The sequence below is a fragment of the Panthera onca genome, chromosome C1, assembly GCF_046562875.1.
Source record: "Panthera onca isolate mPanOnc1 chromosome C1, mPanOnc1 haplotype 2, whole genome shotgun sequence".
NCBI classification, from domain to species: domain Eukaryota; kingdom Metazoa; phylum Chordata; class Mammalia; order Carnivora; family Felidae; genus Panthera; species Panthera onca.
In genome coordinates this window covers 184,548,400-184,568,239 of record NC_138346.1, presented here as the reverse complement: position 1 = coordinate 184,568,239, position 19,840 = coordinate 184,548,400, and the positions used below count along the sequence as shown (strand labels likewise).

Sequence of the window (19,840 nt, the reverse complement as noted above, 5' to 3'; positions counted from 1 at the left end):
TAGTAAAGTTTGGGGGGAGTCAAAAGTTGCACATGGACTTTCAACTGTGCAGGGGATTGTTGTCCCTAACCCCCATATTGTTCAAGGGTCAACTGTAATGTTAGGTGATGATACATTCTATGAAGAAAAACAAAACAGGGTAAGAGAGATAGAGATAAGGGTACACTTGTGCGGAGAGTTGATGGAAATGAGGGAATCGTCTATCTGGATATCTGGGAGAAGAACCTTCCAGATAGAGGGAACAGTAAGTGCAAAGGCCTCGATGCAGGAGCATACCTGCCCTACTTTTGGAACACCAAGGAGGTTCTTATGTGAAGAGGTATGGGAAGGGGTAGTTAGATCACTTAGGGCTCTGTAGACCTTGGTTGAGGACTTTGTTTATTCTGAGTATGATGGAGAGTCAATGTAGGTTTTGAGCAGAGAAGTAACATGCTCTACTTTTTTTTTTTTTTTAATCTACTTTTTAAAAGCCTCTTTCCGGTTGCTGGTGAAATACAGGGCATGTTGTGGTGGGCGGCGGTGGGGTGGGGGTGGGGGGCTGCAGCAAGGATGGAAGTTCTCCCAAGGGTGACCAATTTGTCCTAGTTTGCCTGAGACTTTCCTGTTTTTAGTGTCAAAAATCTGCTGTTCTGGAAACGTCCTCAGTCCAGGGCAAATGGGGATGGCTGGTCAGCCTACAGGGAGACCAGCACTCAAAGTGGGGGAGGGCAGTGCTTAGAAAGAAGTGATAGTGATGGGACAGTGGTTACATTCTGGATGTGTGTTGAAGGCAGGGCCTAATGATTGTGCTCATGGAGCGAATGTGGCCACAAGAGAATAAAAGGAGTCCAGGGTGACTTACAGGCTCTTGGTCTGAACAACTGGAAGGACAGAGTTGCCATTTATGGAGAGGAGGAAGTCTGGGGTAGGTTTTGGAGGCTGGATGATCAGAAGTTTGGGGGGCATGTTAGTTTGAGATAACGTAATAGACTTAATCCCCATAATGGTAGGCATGTCAACCAGGCTGTTAGGTGAATGAGTTCAAAGTCCTGGGGAGCAGTTTGGCTTGGATATAAATAAAGTGTGAGTTGTCAGTCAGTGCATGTATAATATTTAAAACCACAGTCTGGATGAGATCACAGAGGGAATGAATATACATAGAAGGCTGAAGACCGAGCCCTGGGGCACATTGACATTGAGAGATCAGGAAAAAGAGAAGAAATCAGCAAAGACAATGAAAAGCAGGAGTGAGTGAGATAGGAGAGCCAAGGGCAAGTGGAACCTGGAGGGAAATCTGTGCTGAATAGTCACAGGCTAGGGGACTAGAAAGAAGGAATTGAATCGTGCCAAGAAGCTGAGCTAGGCCCAGGGGTGTGCCTGCAGGGAGGCTGACTTGGGCTTCATTTAGGGAAGGGCTTTCTGACTGAGCTGCCATGGGAAGTGTGGCAAGTCCCTGATTCAGGTGAGTCCTGAAGCATTGGCTGCTGGGTGGAAGAGGTCTACCTCCAGGCCTCAAGCATCTGACAGGAGTTGGAGTAGCAGCTGTCAAAGTCCCTTCAAACTGGAGATGATGGGATTCTGGGAAGCCAACAGAAACAACTGTCACAGAGTTGGGGGGCTAAGCTGAGCCTTGAAATGTAAGTAGGTGTTCAGTCGGGGGGAAGTGGGGAGGGCACTCCTAGGTGGAGGAGCATTATGAGCAAAAGTCCAGAGATGTGAATAGGCAGGGTCTGTTCAAGAGTCTGGCCTGGTCAGAGGGGAAGGTATGTAAAGGATAGGGAGGAAGGTGAGGCTGGAAAAACATGTAGGGCCAGATGGTGGGGAGCTCCTACAGGGCCTGATGCTCAGGAAAGATTGGCTAACACTTGTTGAAGGAAGGTAACTAAACAAAAGAGAGATTGTAAGAGTCAAGGACTGAGGTGTTGATCACTTAGTTCCCTTGAACAGGTTTCGACAGGTATCCATCAACTGTTTCTTAAAGCCCAGCAACATGGATAGACCCTTGAGAGACCTGGGTCCCTTTCCTGGGGTCCTCTCTTCACCGTAAGGGGTGGGGGACAGACAATTCAGTGGGTGGATCAGTCCCTGGCAGTAGAGACACACTATGCCTATAAGGACACCATTGGATAGAGTCCTTTCCTTCGTTTACCCAAGGCTTCACAAGCCCTGCCCCTGGAATGTTTAATGCTCAGAACTCAGTGACCTCACCTTTAGGGAACAATGGGGCTGAGCATTACAGGGACTCCTATTGGCTAGGCAGATGGGTAGGTGAGCTCCCTCTCCCTAGAGCCATCAGCTGGGTACCAGGGCTCGAAATTATGGATTCCCAGCGGGAGGACCTGAGCCTCCCTGGTGGTAAATGCCCCTTCAGTTCCTGCCCCTTGCTTTGTGCCTTAGCTCAGAGCAGGCACCCAGGGTAAACGTTTTACCTGGATGGGGTGGTGGCTGCCTGCCTGGAGGAGTGCTAAGCAGTTAGGATATAGTTTCCTCTAGAAAACTAAGGATTGAGGGCAGAGATCACGTTTCTCTGCGGAACCAGAGGGGGGGTTCTATGAATACCCTAGGGCTATCACAGCTGAATGGGTAAGGGTATGGTGGAATGGGATGGGATACCTATGTCCTTGTCAGCTGATAAACTTTTACTTCCTTGATGGGCCTTGCCTTTGGTAAGGCTTCTCAATCTGATGGATTGGATGGGGCCAGGATGGTGAATCAGAGGCTTGACCAAGCCTGGGCAGGTCATGCCCCCTGGAGACCTAACTTTCCTTATCTGTAAAGGACTAAAGATGGCCTCTTAACCTCCCTGGAAATCTAGCATTGACTAAATAAGAGAATGATGAGACAAGTCAATGAGGGAAGGGAGGAACGGAGAGTGGTTAAGTGGATGGGATAATTGATGAAAGGTTTAAGGAAAAGAATGAGAAACAGCTCAGGCCCCAATTAGAGCTATCAGCCAGCTTGCCTCTTTTTCTTTCTTGTTGCCTTAGTATGGGTCTCATTGTACTTTGGATTCCTGGGGCTGTGTTCTGTGGTAACCGGTGGCTGCATTCTCTTTCTGCACTGGAGGAAGAACTTGCGACGAGAAGAGCGTGCCCAGGAGTGGGTGAAAGTGATGAGAGCCGCCACGTTCACCTACAGCCCCCTGTTGTACTGGATTAACAAGCGTCGGCATTATGGCATGAACACAACTGTCAACACAGGCCCTCCCCCTGCTGTCACCAAGACCGAGACTGAGGTCCAGAATTCAGATCCTCTGTGGGAACTGGACATCCCCGGGAGCAGGAGCTCTGCTGCCCAAGACAGCAGCCCCAAGGTGGAGGCCCCTGCCCCCCCACAACCTGCACTGCAGCTGGTCCCCGGGCAGCCTTTACCTTCCCCAGTGCTGCAGTCCCGGACCAGCTCCCCACTCCTGGTGCCCATCTTTCAGGAGGTGCCCTTTGCCCCTTCCCTGTGCAACCTGCCCCCAATGCTGAACCACTCGGTCTCCTACCCTTTGGACACCTGTCCTGAAAGGAATGTCCACTTCCATTCCCTCCCCACGATGGTCCATGAAGACCACTGCTTCAGTGCCAAGGCTTTTGCTTCAGAATTATAGCCACCTCTCACTGAGGGTGGGAGCTGGAAGTATTATGGGCAGAGCAGGAAAATGGAGCGAACCTCGGGGAGATGGTATTGACACACAGACCAGAACTCATCTGGATGTCACATTATGAAAGACTAAAAAAAGTCCAAGGCTCCCTTGTGTCTTATTTGTCTTTAGGAGGGCAGTGTCCTTCCCCTGTCTGATGGGGGCACTTTGCAAACCTAGCTGAAGGTCACCAACAGGACCTTCATAAATGGGAACAGGAGGGTTGGCTGTGGGGAGACACAATGGAGCTCAACATCCTTCTATTCAGTATTTGAGACCAAAAATGCATGCCAGGCCCTGGGCTAGGTATCCAAAGGCACTGCTGTTCTGTGTGACATTAAGCACAGCTGCCACAAGAGTGATAGCTGCTGAGGGTGCGTGAGCTATGGCGATTCACAGTGGTCATGGTCACGTCACAGACAAGTCATCATGAGATCCATGAGCCACACTGCATTGCTGGCTGAATTGCATTCTTTGTTAACGTTGATGATGCACTGAGTTATGGGTGTCTCTGCATTATGTCTAATACAAGAAAACTGCCAAATGGATATCACAATCCTCCTCTTACAAAGGAAGAGACAGGTTCCAAGGGCATCTGCCATATTGTTTTTATGCTGCAGAGCCAGGTCTCAAATTTCCATCTTCCTGGCATCAAAGTTCTTGGTCTTCTCAGCATCCCCCATAGTGTCCCTTCCCTAATGATAAGTCTCGTTAGAAAACACTTGGCAAATGATTGTGTGTGTGTCTGTAGGGTGTAATTAACTTGGTCCATGGATTGGCTTAGGAGGACTGGTCATTGAACCCCCTAAAATTACACACAAAATGTACTTTTTTTTTGATCTTAAAAAAAAAGTTTTTTTAATGTTTATTTTTGAGAGAGTGTAAGTGGGGGGGAGTGGGGGGTGGACAGATGATCCGAAGCGGGCTCTGTGGTAACAGCAGCAAGTGCAATGCAGGGCTCCAACTCATGAACCATGAGATCATGACCTGAGCTGAAGTTGGATGCTCAACCGACTGAGCCACCCAGGCACCCCTCCTTTTTTTCTTCTTTTTAAAATGTTTCTCAAACGCATCCATGGACCCTCCAAAAGTAAATATCCACTACATGGGGATATTTTTGTACATTTTGGAAACAATCCTAAAAGAAGAGACAAAGAGAATACTGGCTATGAGGTCTGACTTTATTTACTTTTTAATTTTTTTTAATGTTTGTTTTTGAGAGAGAGAAAGACAGAGTGTGAGTGGGGGAGGGGCAGAGAGAGAGGGAAACACAGAATCAGTAGCAGGCTCCAGTCTCTGAGCTGTCATCACAGAGCCTGACATGGGGCTCGAACTCACAGACCGTGAGATCATCACCTGAGCTGAAGTTGGACGCTTAACTGACTGAGCCACCCAGGTGCCCTGGTCCCACTTTAAAGATAAGAAACCCCAGCTCTCCCCCAGGATATAAAATTTCCCCTTCACTTTAGGCATGAAGAAATCATCTCACCATAATTGTAAATGAGCTAAGCTTTCTGTAGTCTTCCTGAAGGGAAAGGCCACCGATTGTGTATGTTTGCTTCTGTGTGTGAAATCCCAGAACCCTAGCAAACATGCAGAGCTAATTTTTCTCAGTGTATGAAAAAGCCCCAGCCTCTATATGACCACTCTCTTGGAATGGATTTCTCCCACCATCCCCTACCCCTTTAGAAGGCAGTGGAACATTCCTTGTAAACATGCTCTTCCACTGAATCTTACAAAAGCAACTCCCAAGAACCAAAAAAACCCCAAACACAAAACATCAATGGAGACCTAAGTGGAGCTTGGTTGATACAGAGAGGGGAAGGGACTCACTCTTCCCTTGCCCCACCCTCTTCAACACTGCAGACGCCTAAGCAGCAGCCTTCACTTTAGGGCAGATTCTGCAGTTCTTAAAGCATACTCTTTACCATCTGTTAGTTCTTGTTTTTGGAAGGAGGGAGTCTATATAAGGATCAAAGGTTTTTTCCTTAGTAATTGAAGGTCGGAGGAGAGGGGGACCTTTAGTCACAGACACAGTGGGAGAAAAAGGAAATGTTTTATTTAGATAAATTAAAATAGCTGTATTACCTATATGAAATAAGCAAAGCTTAAGTCATAGAGACCTTGAATTCACTCCCTAAATAGAACCAAAATTGCTTATACAGTACCAAAATAGCTCCACTAAAGCAAAGTAGATTTACATTTCTTAATATGAGAAAACAACAAGGTAGGTTAGGTTCGTATAACAAACAACACACACTCTGTAATAAGTCTCAGGAATACCCAAATGTGTTCTGGTTTGGATATGAAAGAAGGAACCACATCTAGCTGGTGTTCATAAGCCAATGAGGTGTGTAGCAAACAAAAGCTGTCACTAAAAACAACTCAACAGCAGGCCATCATGAGTATGAGCCCATCACCGTCAAAGTCTTCAACTGTGACGAGCAAGACTGGCGCAGTAGGAGTAGGGGGCAACAGGGTTACGTCCAGCAAAGCAACATAAAGTGAGGAAACACCAATGGAAGGAAAAGTTGTTGGTGGCAGGTGAAGGGTGTCCTCTTCAGCTTTGCTGTATCAGACACATTCCTAAATGCCAGGTCCCTCTCTGCCCGTAAAATGACACTACAGTCACCCCTAAGCTAGGTTCTCTATTCCTTTGATTCTTCTCTTCCTAGAATACCTTTTTGGTCCTCTGATTTATAGGGAGGCTCTCTAAGTAAACATTATCCCAGATAGTAAGGCAAAAGAAAAAAAAGGGGCCAAGAAGCAGTGCTTTGGGTAACTTAGGAAAGCAGCAGCAGTAGGCGCTGCCAGAGTGAAAAGGTAAAAGTATTTGAAACAAAAACCAAAATCCAATCTTCCCCTGAGATGAGGCAGGAAAGGCTTGACTACAGCTCAGAAGTCCCAGGTTGGAGAAGTTAAGACCACTTACAAATAAAACTCCCAAATTAACACTCAGTGAGTGGCTTATAAAACTCTTAAGCCAATGAATCTGCTCAACCTGGAACAAAAGAGTTCAACATGCCCTGCTTCAGCCTGGGAGACAGGGCAGCAGTTATGGCAAAGGGATTCATCTGCGAGTGAAGCAGAAACACCTCCGCCAGTTTGGTAGGGAAGAGGTACATACAGCTGGCCCTGGGGCAATGCTAGCTAGCCAGATAAGCTGGAGGTGGGACGGACAGGTGATCAACTGAAAAACAAAACTGACTTCTCCAGGTATAGCTATCTGGTACAAAAGAAAAGTACAGGCAACAAAGAGTTAAGGTGTCCTCAAAGTATCTGCCTATGAATAAGAATTTGAAACTAAAAAGGACAAGCTACATTACCCTCAAGTATATTTCATATAAATCAGTTCTCAAAAAAATACCTTCCAGGTACAGACATACTATTTATGGTACAGTATATACAAATATAGCAGTATAATTCAATTTATTGCTAGAATTTTATTTGGTTGTTACAAAATCTGTAAGGGTATATATATTTAAAAAGGGGGTGGGCATGGAAGGCAGCCAGAAGAAAAAGAGTTATCTTCAAGCTACCTAAAGTGCCAGGCTAATTTTATACTATATTTTAACCTTTCCAAGAAAGTGAAATAGCTCAGATGGGCAAGGGAGTTTGTTTTTTTGTTTTTTTCAAAAGACAGAAAGAAGCACAAGCCATTATGAGGTAAGCAGACACATTCATGGGAAAAGACTTCATCTTGCTTTAACTAAACTTTAATACTTTCAGAAAAAAAAAAATCAAGGTTAGCCAACACTAAACTGAACATCATATAAAGAAAAAACCCAGCCCTAAAATGTTTAAGAGTGTGCGACTGCAACCACGGGTAACAGGGCAACTTGGATAAAGTTAAAATAGAAATGAGCTCTACTAAAGAAGTCTATGCCATGAAACCTGTAGTTTCTCCCTGACGTGGCCTACGGCACCAGTTAAGTTTCGTGAAGTTTTTCCTTTTGTGTTGCCCAAAGCCTGCTTCTACGAACAGCACAGCACACACACAGATGTAATTCCTTCCGGTCTGGGGACCTCTCCTACTTTTCTGGGGGCCTACGGAAATATTTAAAGGGAGAAGTATTGCACTTGCTTGTTATGAGATCTGAAGAAACTTGCTGCCATCAAGTGAAGCGCCTGGTCCAGGCCAGCTCAACGTGGTTTGGCATCCTCTGGACAGAACCCCTGTAGCCACTTCTGAGCTGACAACTGGTAGGGAACCTAACAGGATTTCATGTGCTGCATTTCACAACTTCTCTGGTTTCAGGCCACAGAGGAACGTAGAAGGTTCTTCTTGGTAAAAGCCTTCAGGTAAAACCTCAAGGAGTTTCCTGGGTCAAAACGAGGGGCAAAGCTATCCTCTAAGGCTCCTCCTGGGTAGCCAGGCTGTGATAGTGAGTGAAAGTGCTGCCCTGCCCCTCAGAACGGAGACCGCATCAGAGGTGGCGGTCAGCTCTGGCTTGAGGATGGACTTAGGTGGGTGGGTGAAGATAATCTAGCTCACTCAGTGGGGAAAACGTAGCTCCCCACGGGATAACTTTTTATGCTCATCAACACTGAAATAGGATTAAAAGTGAGAAAAAACCCCCAACGAGACTTCTCTGGTTCAGAGGTTGGGATTAGCTGAGGGGACAGGAACAAAGAGCCAGAATCTTATTTTCCTGAGCCTGGGGGCAGCACTGTGCTACCGTGTCACCTCACCTCCCCAAATCTATTCCTCCAGCTTCCAGGCCAAACCCCGTGGCAGCACCTAAAGGAGACATGGACATATTTTCCGCAGTTACCAGATCAGCGATTTTTAATAACAAGTCATTTGTTCACATCCTGTTTCAAACCATTCTTCCTACTTCCCACAAAATATGCACAATTCTTTCTTTCATTTTAAATATTTACAAACAGAAAAGGTCTACCTTTTAAAGGAAAGACATTTTCTGAGTCTGTATAAAGTGCAGCTAATTTAAGGCAAATTTATGTGAAATATAAAAGGTGGCTTATTCTCTCTATATACACATTTTCCAGTTTTAAAAGATAAGGTCTCCTTCCCTAAAAAAAAAAAAAAAAAAAAAAAAGGAAAGAGGGAAAAAAGAGAGCTTGACTTTTTTCTGGCAATTTTTAAATTAAGATCTTATTGGTTTTAGGAAATCAGAGATTTCTGAATATCACATAAGTAAAATGGCCTTTTTTAAAAAAAAATAATTTTATAGCTTTTTCAAACAAGTTAAAAGGTGACAATGTGTCTGCTACAGTAGTTTGGAGGACTGGAGGATTGATTGGTAAGTAAAACAGTTGTTCTTGTTAGGTGAGTAGATATTAGGTAGTCCTGGGTATATAGCATTTCTAAAATATGCCTGATGAGACTAGACACCTAAAGCTACCCTTAGCTCCAGGAATGAATATCTTCCATCACCATCAGAATCAAACTCTTTCAAAGTCTCTAGTCCTGGCACGGCAGAACCTAAGGAGTTCCAGATTTCCTGGTAGGTCAGCTTTCCATCCATGTCCTGGCCAGTCTTCTGGAATAAATCCTGAAGATCTGTTAAAAAGGAATTACAGAATGTGTATGTCTACACATATAGCTAAAATTTACTTAACAGTTTATTTATTTTAATTAATTAGTTTATTTTAAAGTTTACTTATTTTTGAGAGAAAGCGTGTGTGCGCACAGGTGTGTGTGTGTAGGAGAGGGTCAGAAAGCGAGGGGGGAGAGAGAGGATCCCAAACAGGCCCTTCACTGTCAGCACAGAGCCTGATGAGGGACTTGGACTCATGAACCGTGAGAACATGACCTGAGCCGAAATCAAGAGTCAGACACTTAACTGACTGAGCTACCCAAGTGCCCCAAATTTACTTAACAGTTTAAAAAGCAGCCTCAACTGAATGCAAAGCACTAAAAGAAAAGCTACTTTGCAGACTCTGTTTCCAAAAGATAAAGTTCAGTATCTCACTAAATCAGAAAGATGATTCTTGATCCTTTACGAATGAGAAGAATTACTGAATGGCACTATCCTTCCAAAATAGAAGCAGTGACAGATAATCACAGGAGAAATGAGTGGGCTGGGCTTTCTCCCCAAGGCCTTCCTTTTAGATTTTCCAGATTTTATTCTTATGTTGGACAGGTAAAAAGGACTGCAGAAGCCTCAAGAGCTAATGATAGGAGCTGAGCCCGTAAAACAGACTATAGCATATTGTTAGTTAAACGGAATTACCGTATGATCCAACAATTCCATTCCCAGGTATATACTCAAAAGAAATGAAAACATATGCCCATACAAAAACTTGTACGTGAATATTCACAGCTGCATTATTCCTAATAGCCAGAAGGCAGAAACAATCCAAATGTCCATTAGCTGATGAATGGATAAAATGTAGTATTATCCATATAATGGAATATTATTCAGCCATATAAAGGAATGAAATACTGCTACATGCTACAATATGATGAACCCTGAAAACAGGCTAAGTGAAAGAAGCATATACAAGGCCATGGATCCTATGATTCCATTTATATGAAACACCAGCACAGGCAAATCCAAAGATTTTGGTTGAAAGATTAGTGGTTGCCAGGGGCTTGGAGTGGGGGAATAGAGAATGAGTGTTTAATGGGTACAGGATTTCTTCTGGGGAATTAGATAATGCTGATGGTTGTACAATGTGGATTATACATTTTATTTTTTATTTAAAAAAAATTTTTTTTTGGGGGTGCCTGGGTGGCTCAGTTGGTTAAGCGTCCAACTTCAGCTCAGGTCACGATCTCACGGTTCATGAGTTCGAGCCCCGCGTCGGGCTCTGGGCTGATGGCTCAGAGCCTGGAGCCTGCTTCCGATTCTGTGTCTCCCTCTCTCTCTGCCCCTCCCCCATTCATGCTCTGTCTCTCTCTGTCCCCAAAATAAATAAACGTTAAAAAAAAAATTTTTGAAAAAAAATTTTTTTTAAATTAACGTTTATTTATTTTTGAGACAGAGAGAGACAGAGCATGAATGCGGGAGGGGCAGAGAGAGAGGGAGACACAGAATCGGAAGCAGGCTCCAGGCTCTGAGCCATCAGCCCAGAGCCCGATGTGGGCCTCGAACTCACGGACCACGAGATCGTGACCTGAGCCGAAGTCGGACGCCCAACCGACTGAGCCACCTAGGCGCCCCATGGATTATACATTTTAAAAGGGTGAATACTATGATACTATGACTTATATGTCAATTAAAAAAAAAAAAGAACCAGAGGGCTACAGATCTCTTCAAAGTGATACATATAGTATAAAGCATCAGGCACATGTGCTCTCTCTCTCTCCCAGCTAAGAGACAGCACTATCACCAGTTGATCTGTAGCTTCTTTTTTAGTTCTAAGATATTATTTGAGCCAATAGGATTGGAGAGTTTCCATCAATGGTCTCTTCTGGTATTTTCTCAAGGGCCCCATAATGAACATGTAGGAGGGCTGGTTATTCACATAATATTTTAAAAGGACTTGATTGTGTCCCCACAGAATGACTTAGTAGATTTAGTCTCTAATATCAAGAGACAGTCATGAGGCTTAGGTTTCCTTAAAAGTCTTCCTAAATCTCTTTCCTCTCTTCATTAGCCAGCTCCACCTGTAGATTCTATAGGCCTCTTGCTGTTTGGTACTCAGGAAGAACGGAAACGCCCTGAAGCGGGGGAAGCAGTGCAAGGTGCAGTCCATCAAGGAGTTTTGCAGACAAGCTTCTGAAGAAAGCCCTGCTTTCACTCCTGAGACAGCCCCAGCAAAGCAGCTCAAGAGTCTCAAAAGCTCTGAAAGCCAGAAAAGCAGGTGGGACACTTGTTCTCAATGGCTGCCACCAAGTGGCTAGCTGGAAAATGTGTTTTGTGTGTGTCTCTATACAGGGCGTGAGTTTATAAAATGTGCTATGCACTTGGTAGCAGTATTCAAATAAAAATCCTATTGCTGCTTTGGGTCATTTCAAAAGTGTAGTCATCCAAAGTATCTAAGGCCAATGTTAAGGATTGAAGTATAAATGTTAAGATGGCTATTTCTCAATCTGCTCTATCAGTCTTTCCTCCATGCATTCTCATCAATTCTTGATGTAATAAATGCAAAGTGGGAGAAGGCACTTGTGTTGCCAGTAAACACAATTTAGCATTCTTCTGTCTCCCCAGAAAACAGAAAGAAAAAAACTTGGAGATAAGATGAGAAAGTAATGCATTTATATGGCAATAGAAATTTAAGTCTTCTATGCTTTACACATTAATTGTAGGCTGTAGATAACTCATTCACGTAACAAATATTCACGTGTACCAGGCATTATGCTAGGGGCTGGGAGTAAAGTCAATTTTCTATCTCCCCAGGAAATTACAACACAGTGACATGTGTTACACAGGGGCAAACATAAGATATTATAAAAGAGCATACACAGGAAGAACCTAATCCAGTCCTGGGAGGTAAGAAAATGTTTTCTGGTGGAATGGTATCTAAGTTAAGGTGGAGAGCCAGACAAATGTAGGTGGACAGGAATGGGTGATTTTCCAAGCAGTTAGCGAATGCAAAATCAGGAGACTCTAAACATCACCACGAAGGATAGCACACACTGCTGGAAGCAAGGCAAACATGGTTTTTCTGTGAATCATATCCTTCCTACTGTTTATCTTGCTGGTTTTCAGCCAGAGGACCCCTCATTTTTTAGAGGGCCTTAGCAAACAGTATTTGCTATCTCAGGGTATTATGGTTGCTTGTTTGCCTTCTCCACTAGACTGTCACATCCTTGAGGAAAGTGAGATCATGTCTTACACTGTATTTTTATTGCTTAGCACTGGGTCTAATTAGGCACTCACTGAATGAATGTAGACTCTACAGTGCATTGGTTGAGAGTGCAAACTTGGGTGTCAGGCTGTCTTGGTGTGAATTTTGCCTTAGCCTGAAACTTGCTGTGTGGACTTAGGCAGTTTCCCTATCAATAAAATGGGTAGAATACATGAATATTTATGTTCCCAGGATTGTTCAGAGTATAATATAATATATATATTATATAATAATAATATATAATATAATGCATATCATACCAAGTATCTGGCTCACAGAAAGTACTCAATGTTAATTATAATTATATAATTATATATAATTATATATAAAAGAATTATAATTTTTTTCTTATAAGTTAAAAAAATTAAAAATTTATAGCTTTGAACATTTCCCCTATTATTCCATGGTATAAACATTTATCTTTAAAAAAAAATTTTTTTTTTAATGTTTATTTTGGAGAGAGACAGAGACAGAATGCGAGTGGGTTAGGGGCAGAGAGAGAGGGAGACAGAATCGGAAGCAGGCTCCAGGCTCCAAGCTGTCAGCACAGAGCCCTACGCGGGGCTTGAACTCATGAGCTGTGAGATCATGACCTGAGCTGAAGTCGGACGCTCAACCGACTGGGCCACCCAGGCGCCCCTAAGCATTTACCTTTGATGCTAGAAATTCCTGGTAGGGCAATAGGTCTTAGCTGGGCAGTTTTCTCAATGTGATCTCCATAAGACGGTGGAGATTTTGGCAATGCTGATGGCTTTGATGTGAAACTCTGTACTTGCTCTGTAACAAACATATATTGTTTTATAGTATTATCAAACCTGACACCAAAATAAACCAGTACTAAAGGTCACCTTTTAGGGTAATTACATACGTACCAAGTAGCACAGTGACTGTGTGAAGTTAAAGGCATGGATACGTTGTGTGTGTAAGTGAAGATCATACAGTATCCTATAACATTAAGGTTTAAGCTGTGGTCCCATGGGAAGCTCTTCTAGTACAAGTTAGCTTTACATAGGTTTAGATGCTAAGAGTTTAAGCTGCAAGTGAGAATAGCATTGGATGTCTGATATCCTAGGAGCCATACCATAAGTCTGATGTGGGGTATGTGCCACCAGATCAGCTGGTGCTGAAAGAGGGCTGTCACACAATTATGTAGCATGATGTTAGGACAAGGCCTCCCATTGTAGACTGTTCCCCTACCCAAAAGAGAGTAAGAGAAGATGTAATATTTTCCCCAAAATGAAAAATATTTGTGGGGGGTAGGGGCCAAAGCCAATCCAGTCCAGTGCTTTAGTTATGTCCTTGAGGCATCTGCTAATATTGATTAGGTATGTCCCTCCCTAAAGCCAAGGGCCTTTCCCAACTCAATGATCCCATCATTATTTGCTAATGGTTTTTCAGAAGGACTAATATTTATTTTTAAGTAAATTTTATGCACTTAGAGTAATGAAAAGACTTCCGTAAACAACATATAGGGCTGGTTTAATATATACTATGACAGTTACATTTTTGCCCATAATTGGATGCAGACAGCATGGAGAAGTCTATTTCAAGCTAAACATTACCCATTCTTTCCTTAATAGACTGGAATACAAATCATGTACAAAATGGTTTTTCCTAAATGAAACCAAAGTGTATCATCTTCATCTCGGTGCACTCAGGCATCATTCCCTCGGTCTGATCAGTCCTGCTGGAACACCTGTCCCCACTCCCTGTGTGGGAGGCGAGCTGCCCAAGCCTACGTGAGACATGCAGAAGCCAGTCCTGAGTATCTCACCTTTGTCGGTGGTGTCTGGTGGCCTGTTGCTCTCAGGCTTGTTTGTGAGAGCACTGATCAGCTGCAGTCTCTCTCTGAGCTTGGATACTTGAGAATCTGAACTATCTTCTTTCTGTCCAAAATAAAGACCACAGAGGCTTAGGGTGGAGAGAAGACCTTATCTGATTCTTCGTTATGTTCCCAGAGCCTATTTAGCAGGAAGTGCTTGACTTCCAGTAGGTTCCCTATTAAAGGTAATGAAGGAATGAATCAACAAATACTAGAGATACTTTGGTACTCAGAGTTGATGAGGGCCTAGCTGGATTTGAGACTAGACCATTAGGGGACATTATGCGACAGGCAATGTGAGATCCACTGTGAATGTTTGGCTGATCGCGGAAGGCAGGCGTGTGTCAGCAGTAAAGGAAATGTACCCTTGCTCAGGCGCCCATGTAACACCCATTTCCTAAATGAGTAGATATTATTTTCTAGGAGCTATTTCACACTAAATAATTTTCCTCAATATCTTACTTTACCTTGTGACTAGATAACTTTAGGTAGAGTTTTATGCTCTTATCACCTTAAAAAAAAGAAAAAGAAAAAACGCAACAAACCCTGGCTTTTCTTTGTCCCCCTCTCCCCCACCCCTGAGGGTTCAAGTGGTGGCAGGAGCTGTAGGAGCAGGAGGAGCTGTAGGAGAGCTGGAAAATTTCTAATTCCAAGTTTGACTTACTTACATCTTTTAAAAAAGATTTTCCAGGGGCACCTGGGTGGCTCAGTGGGTTAAGCGCCCAACTTCGGCTCAGGTCATGATCTCACGGTCCGTGAGTTCGAGCCTGGCGTCGGGCTCTGTGCTGACAGCTCAGAGCCTGGAGCCTGTTTCAGATTCCGTGTCTCCCTCTCTCTCTGACCCTCCCCCGTTCATGCTCTGTCTCTGTCTCAAAAATAAATAAATGTTAAAAAAAAATTTAAAAAGTTTTTCCCTCTACCCTTCCCTCATTTCCAGGATGATCCAGAGTGGCATACAAAAAATATATTTAATTATAAAAAGAGAGAAATCTGGTTTCTATGAGGCTTAGGCTTTTTAAATTTTTTTTTTTTTTTAAATTTAAAAGAGAGAAAAAGCATAGCGGGGGAGAGGGGAGAAGAGGAGAGGGAGAGAAAAAGAGAGAGTGCGAGAGAATCTTAAACAGGCTTCATGCACAGCACGGAGACGGACACAGGGCTTGATCCCATGACCTTGGGATCGTGATCTGAGCGAAAATCAAGAGTCGGATGCTCAACTGACTGAGCCACCCAGGCGCCAAAGGCTTATTAGGCTTTTCCAACTGCTTAGGCTAGTGTGAAAGGTCCTGATCATGTGTTCAGTCAGAACACCAACTCATTACGTGTTTTGTCTTTTTTTTAAATTCAATTATTTCTCTGACCTTCATTTCTACTCTAATAGTTATCATATAGAAGATCACTTGGGCTTATTAAGGGGCTAATATATGGACACAGATGACTAAAACTAAGTACTAAATACTTGAGGAATTTATGAAGAAATTAAAGAGAAATTATATCTGGTTAGGATGTGTAAATTAAGTAGGACAGAGGGACAAATACACTGGGATGACAGTTAAAAACATAAAGGGTCTGAAAGCAAAACCAGGAAATTTAGACAAAAAATGTGCACGATTCTGATGTTTATTTGATTCTGACGTTTACTGTTAAAATATGAACCACTGCTAAAATCACTAGTTTCCATCAGTAACCACCTGTTACTTTTCGTGTTCAACATTTGTATCTGGATCTTCAATTTTTCTTGTCATTCCCCAGGTGAGGTATTTTTATTTATTTATTTTTTATAGAAGTAGTTAGAAAATGCAACAAAAGCCGAGATCACAAAGTATTAAAATCTTAATATATCTGGGCAATAGTTAAGGAAGAACAAATATAGATACAAAGTATTACATTGAAAACTGCCTGTCCTATGGTTCATTTCCAAGTTCATTTCCTCTGAACCTCATATCCTTGAGCTTCTCACACACAATATACATCTGAGGTGGTATTTTAGCCACTTAGCCACAATCTTCCTGGCTTTTACTTTATAGCCCAGATCTTATAGTATTAAACAATACTCTAATCACAGAGAATGTTAACAAATAAACTTTATTTCCTGGGATATCAAAGCATATCACAGATTGTCTTATCTTGACAGTATGTCAGGGAAGAACTTAAAAAAAAAACAAAACAGGAAGGTACAAGGTGAAAGGAACTGGTTGAAGTTTAAATGGACTATGTAAGTACTGAGACTGCAATCTAAAAATAATGTTTAGGTTAGACAACAGTTTTAGATGATCTATGCCTCTGTTCTCTGTTGTTAGTACAGATAACCTACTGTCATAGCTTAAAAGTAATTTCCTTAGGGAAGCTTTCCTGACCTCTGTTAACACCCTCATCATACCCTGTAATTTTCCTTTGTAGCAGGTATCATACTCACAGTAATTATCTGTTCAATTATGTAGTAATGATTTTCTGACTGATGGACTTTGAGTTCCATCAGAATAAGGGTCACATGTCTATCCTGCTCACTGCGGTCACCCCAGCTCCTCAAAAAGGGCTTGGCACAGGGTAGGTGCCTGATAAAGTATTCACCTATTCACTCATATACTAATTTATTAATTACTCTGTCTTGAAGTCTCAGCAAACGAGACCAATGTGCTCCTTTCGAGAAAGAAACAGTTGCTCAAATGCACAAAGATGCTGTTGTGTTTTTTCTTTTTAAGTAATCTCTACCCCCAACACAGGGCTCGAACTCACCACCCTGAGATCAAGAATTGCACATTGTACCGACTGAACCAGCCAGACACCCCTCAAAAGCACAAAGATGCTGATGCATTATTCTTACTTCAAAAGAAGCCCCCTGTAATTTACCTTTATGCTCTGGGTTTTTAATGTATCCGTTCTGTTGGTCATTTGATGCAAGGACTCTCTTTTTAGAGTGGCGGCTCTATCATCCATCTTAAAGGGTAAAAACAAGATTAAAAGCAAACATTAAAACTTAAACATCTAGCACTTTTGAAACAAAGTAGTCAAACTGAAAGGTTCTCAGGACACTTTCAACAGAAATGCCAATAGGAGAAGGAGAGGGGGAGAAAGGCAGCTGAGACACAAAGCTGAAACCGTTGCTTCACAAACTTTCATACTTCTAAAGTACAGAAGGTGAGGGGACTTATATACCCAGAGCCAGGCTAGGCATGACGCTGTTGGAAGAAAACAGCAGGACAGACGGTGCTATTAACGATTTCTTCTTCTGGAGAAAAATAAAGTGGAGGGGGAGGGACTGTACGGGGAGTCTGGGGCAGCAAATTCTCACAATTAGCCTTGAAAACCTTCAAGGCCCAACACTCATCAAACCACCCCAAATTCCTAGCCCCTACTTAGTTTAGTTGAGTTCAAAGGGGCTTTTTAAAATAAGGCTCCTTTAGGGCGCCTGGGTGGCTAAGTCAGTTTTAAATGTCCGACTCTTGATTTCGGCTCAAGTCATGATCTCACGGTTCATGAGTTGAGCCCCGTGTCAGGCTATGCACTGACACATACAGCCTGGTTGGGATTCTCTCTCTCTCTCTCTCTCTCTCTCTCTCTCTCTCTGCCTCTCCCTCTCAAAAATAAAAACATTAAAAAATAAATAAGTAAAATAAAACAAGGCTCCTTTAATCCTCACGGCTTTGTAGTAAATCCATGCCCTTGTAAAGCAGGAGTGGGGACAGGTCTTCTGACTCCACGTTCCAAGCCATGCCAGGCAAGCCACCAAGGCTCCACTGCGGCAGAGTCAGTTCAAACCCTGCCTGCCGGGTGCTGGAGTTCAACTTTACTTGTGGGCTTGCTTCTAGCTTTGCTGCTTACTTGAATTTATGCTACAATTCCCTGTTTTAGGTTTCCATTTCTTTACATATGCCTGTGTCTTTGTTGTATGAAATCTTTAAGGGTGGGTACTGCAGCTATTAAAAAGCAATCCACATGGATCCCAGGACAATATAGAAAAAAACACATTTTAATAACAATACCATGAAAACCAGTAAACCACATGGTCTGCCAGCACCAATGACTCAGGTCACTGTTTCCTCATGTAAAATGGGAGGATGGACTCAATGATCTCTCAAGTTGAGGAGCTTGTCTGACCTGGTCTGTTTTAAATGGCTTTCTCACATTAAATGGCAAAGGATCCCCCTAACATGCAGACAAAGCAGGATAAATCTGAAAAGCCAAGTTCAGGCTTGAAGAAATGGCAAAAGATTCTTCACTTATTGTCACTGTCATTGTTCCCACCCCTAACAACTTAAAAAAGAGCAAGGAGATCTCCCTTGGAAACATGTGCCAGAGCTTCTCTACCAGATGGGTCACTGGTAACACAATAGGCAGCTTGTCATTTCTGCCATCAGCTTGTGGTGAAGCCATGGCAAGCAACTGAACCCCCTCTACCTCTCTCTTTCCAGATCAGGGCTAACTATGCCTGTGCCATTCACATCACAGAGCTAGTGTGGAGATTAAAGGAGGCAGGATGAAGCACAGCACACAGGTGTAGCCTCTCAAATATGCCAGGAGACTGCATCTGAAAGGTCTGTGGAGTGTCATCCACGTGCAGACAAAACACACGGCAACACAGAACATATCACAAAAGACCCGAAATGGCTTACCATGCTGAGGGACAGGTTCGCTTGCTTTTCTACCTTGCTCATAGCAACCAGATCTGTTTCTATCCAGTTGACTCTCTGGGTAAGGTTCCTGACTGTCTCATTCATTCTCTTGAGTTTAAGATCGTTCTGTCTGTGGTACCCCACTAGGGCACTGTTTACCTCCTCTAAAGAGTTGTGAAGGTACAGGATATCCTGGAGTGGAAATAAATCAAACTGTGGAATCCAACTAAACGACATACACTAGACAAGCAGGCCAGCAGCACTAAACAACCATTACCATGTCACGTGACCGAAGTAAACTCCTTTTCCTGGTTTAGACCATCGATTGTCTGTCTTGGCTTTGTCCTTCCACTCTCAATTGCTCTGAGTTTACTCCCTCTGGAGTTGTTTGACCTCAGCTAGACAGGAGGAGGAAAGGGGACTAACTACATGATTCACTCTCTGGTCCCAGAAAGCTGAGAGCTGGGGAATTGATTGCCCAATGTTTACCTCACCTGCTGGCGGGAAAGCTTGCTGGGTTATTAACTGAAACGCCCATTAACCTAATTTGTCAGAACAAAACTACCTTAGGAACAATACCAATTACTGAATTGGCTCATGTAGCAAAACCATAACAAGTAGTGCATTATTTAGTACAAGATTCAATTATTTTTATTGACATCCTCTAGTACTGATTGCTACTTAAAAAGGAATGATGACTATAGGTTTTAGAGGGCATTAAACTCAGGACAGGAATTCTTAGTGAAGATTTCCTTTATTCTCTTTCATGTGATTCTGAACTCAATAACCTTTTTCCTCTTCTTGTCTTTAGTCTCAGAAAGCATCTAAAATGCTTTCTAACAGTTTAGAAATGTTAACTTGCTCAGATCACTATTTTTCATAAACAGTTTCAGGATAATCTGGCTCTTCTATGCCTTTTAAGATGTGAAAAGGAATTTACTCTACTGATGGACATGCAGGGAAAAAAAGCAGAGTGCCAAAGAAGAGTCAGGATGACATCTTAGACTCCTAAGACAGCGACACACATTGCTTTCTGCTCAG

At 43.0% G+C, this 19,840-nt stretch overlaps 2 protein-coding genes across 5 annotated transcripts in view; one reads left to right on the top strand and one right to left on the bottom strand.

Annotated features, from left to right (window-relative positions):
* The first annotated feature begins 2,202 nt into the window (after positions 1–2,202).
* TEX38 (testis expressed 38) lies at positions 2,203–3,715 on the top strand. 3 transcript variants are annotated; one of them, XM_060626576.3, is made up of 2 exons: positions 2,203–2,243; positions 2,967–3,715. In XM_060626576.3, the coding sequence occupies exons 1-2, from the start codon at positions 2,240–2,242 to the stop codon at positions 3,572–3,574; spliced, it is 612 nt and encodes a 203-aa protein (XP_060482559.1). In that variant the 5' UTR covers positions 2,203–2,239; the 3' UTR covers positions 3,575–3,715. The 3 variants fall into 3 exon arrangements, with proteins under 3 accessions (XP_060482559.1, XP_060482560.1, XP_060482558.1); XM_060626577.1 differs by lacking the exon at positions 2,203–2,243 and adding an exon at positions 2,248–2,334 and having other exon boundaries at positions 3,046–3,715; XM_060626575.1 differs by lacking the exon at positions 2,203–2,243 and adding an exon at positions 2,252–2,334.
* Positions 3,716–5,644: 1,929 nt separating this feature from the next.
* EFCAB14 (EF-hand calcium binding domain 14) overlaps positions 5,645–19,840 on the bottom strand; it is a 38,571-nt gene continuing 24,375 nt past the window's right edge. Inside the window, exons 7-11 of one of the 2 annotated variants that reach the window (XM_060626571.3) lie at positions 18,800–18,991; positions 17,037–17,123; positions 14,142–14,253; positions 13,019–13,144; positions 5,645–9,131 (exon numbers count right to left, since the gene is read on the bottom strand). In XM_060626571.3, coding sequence (XP_060482554.1) covers positions 8,956–9,131; positions 13,019–13,144; positions 14,142–14,253; positions 17,037–17,123; positions 18,800–18,991 — 693 coding nt within the window. In that variant the 3' untranslated portion in view covers positions 5,645–8,955. The remainder of the gene's footprint in view (positions 9,132–13,018; positions 13,145–14,141; positions 14,254–17,036; positions 17,124–18,799; positions 18,992–19,840) is intronic. The other variant, XM_060626572.3, reaches the window with a different exon arrangement.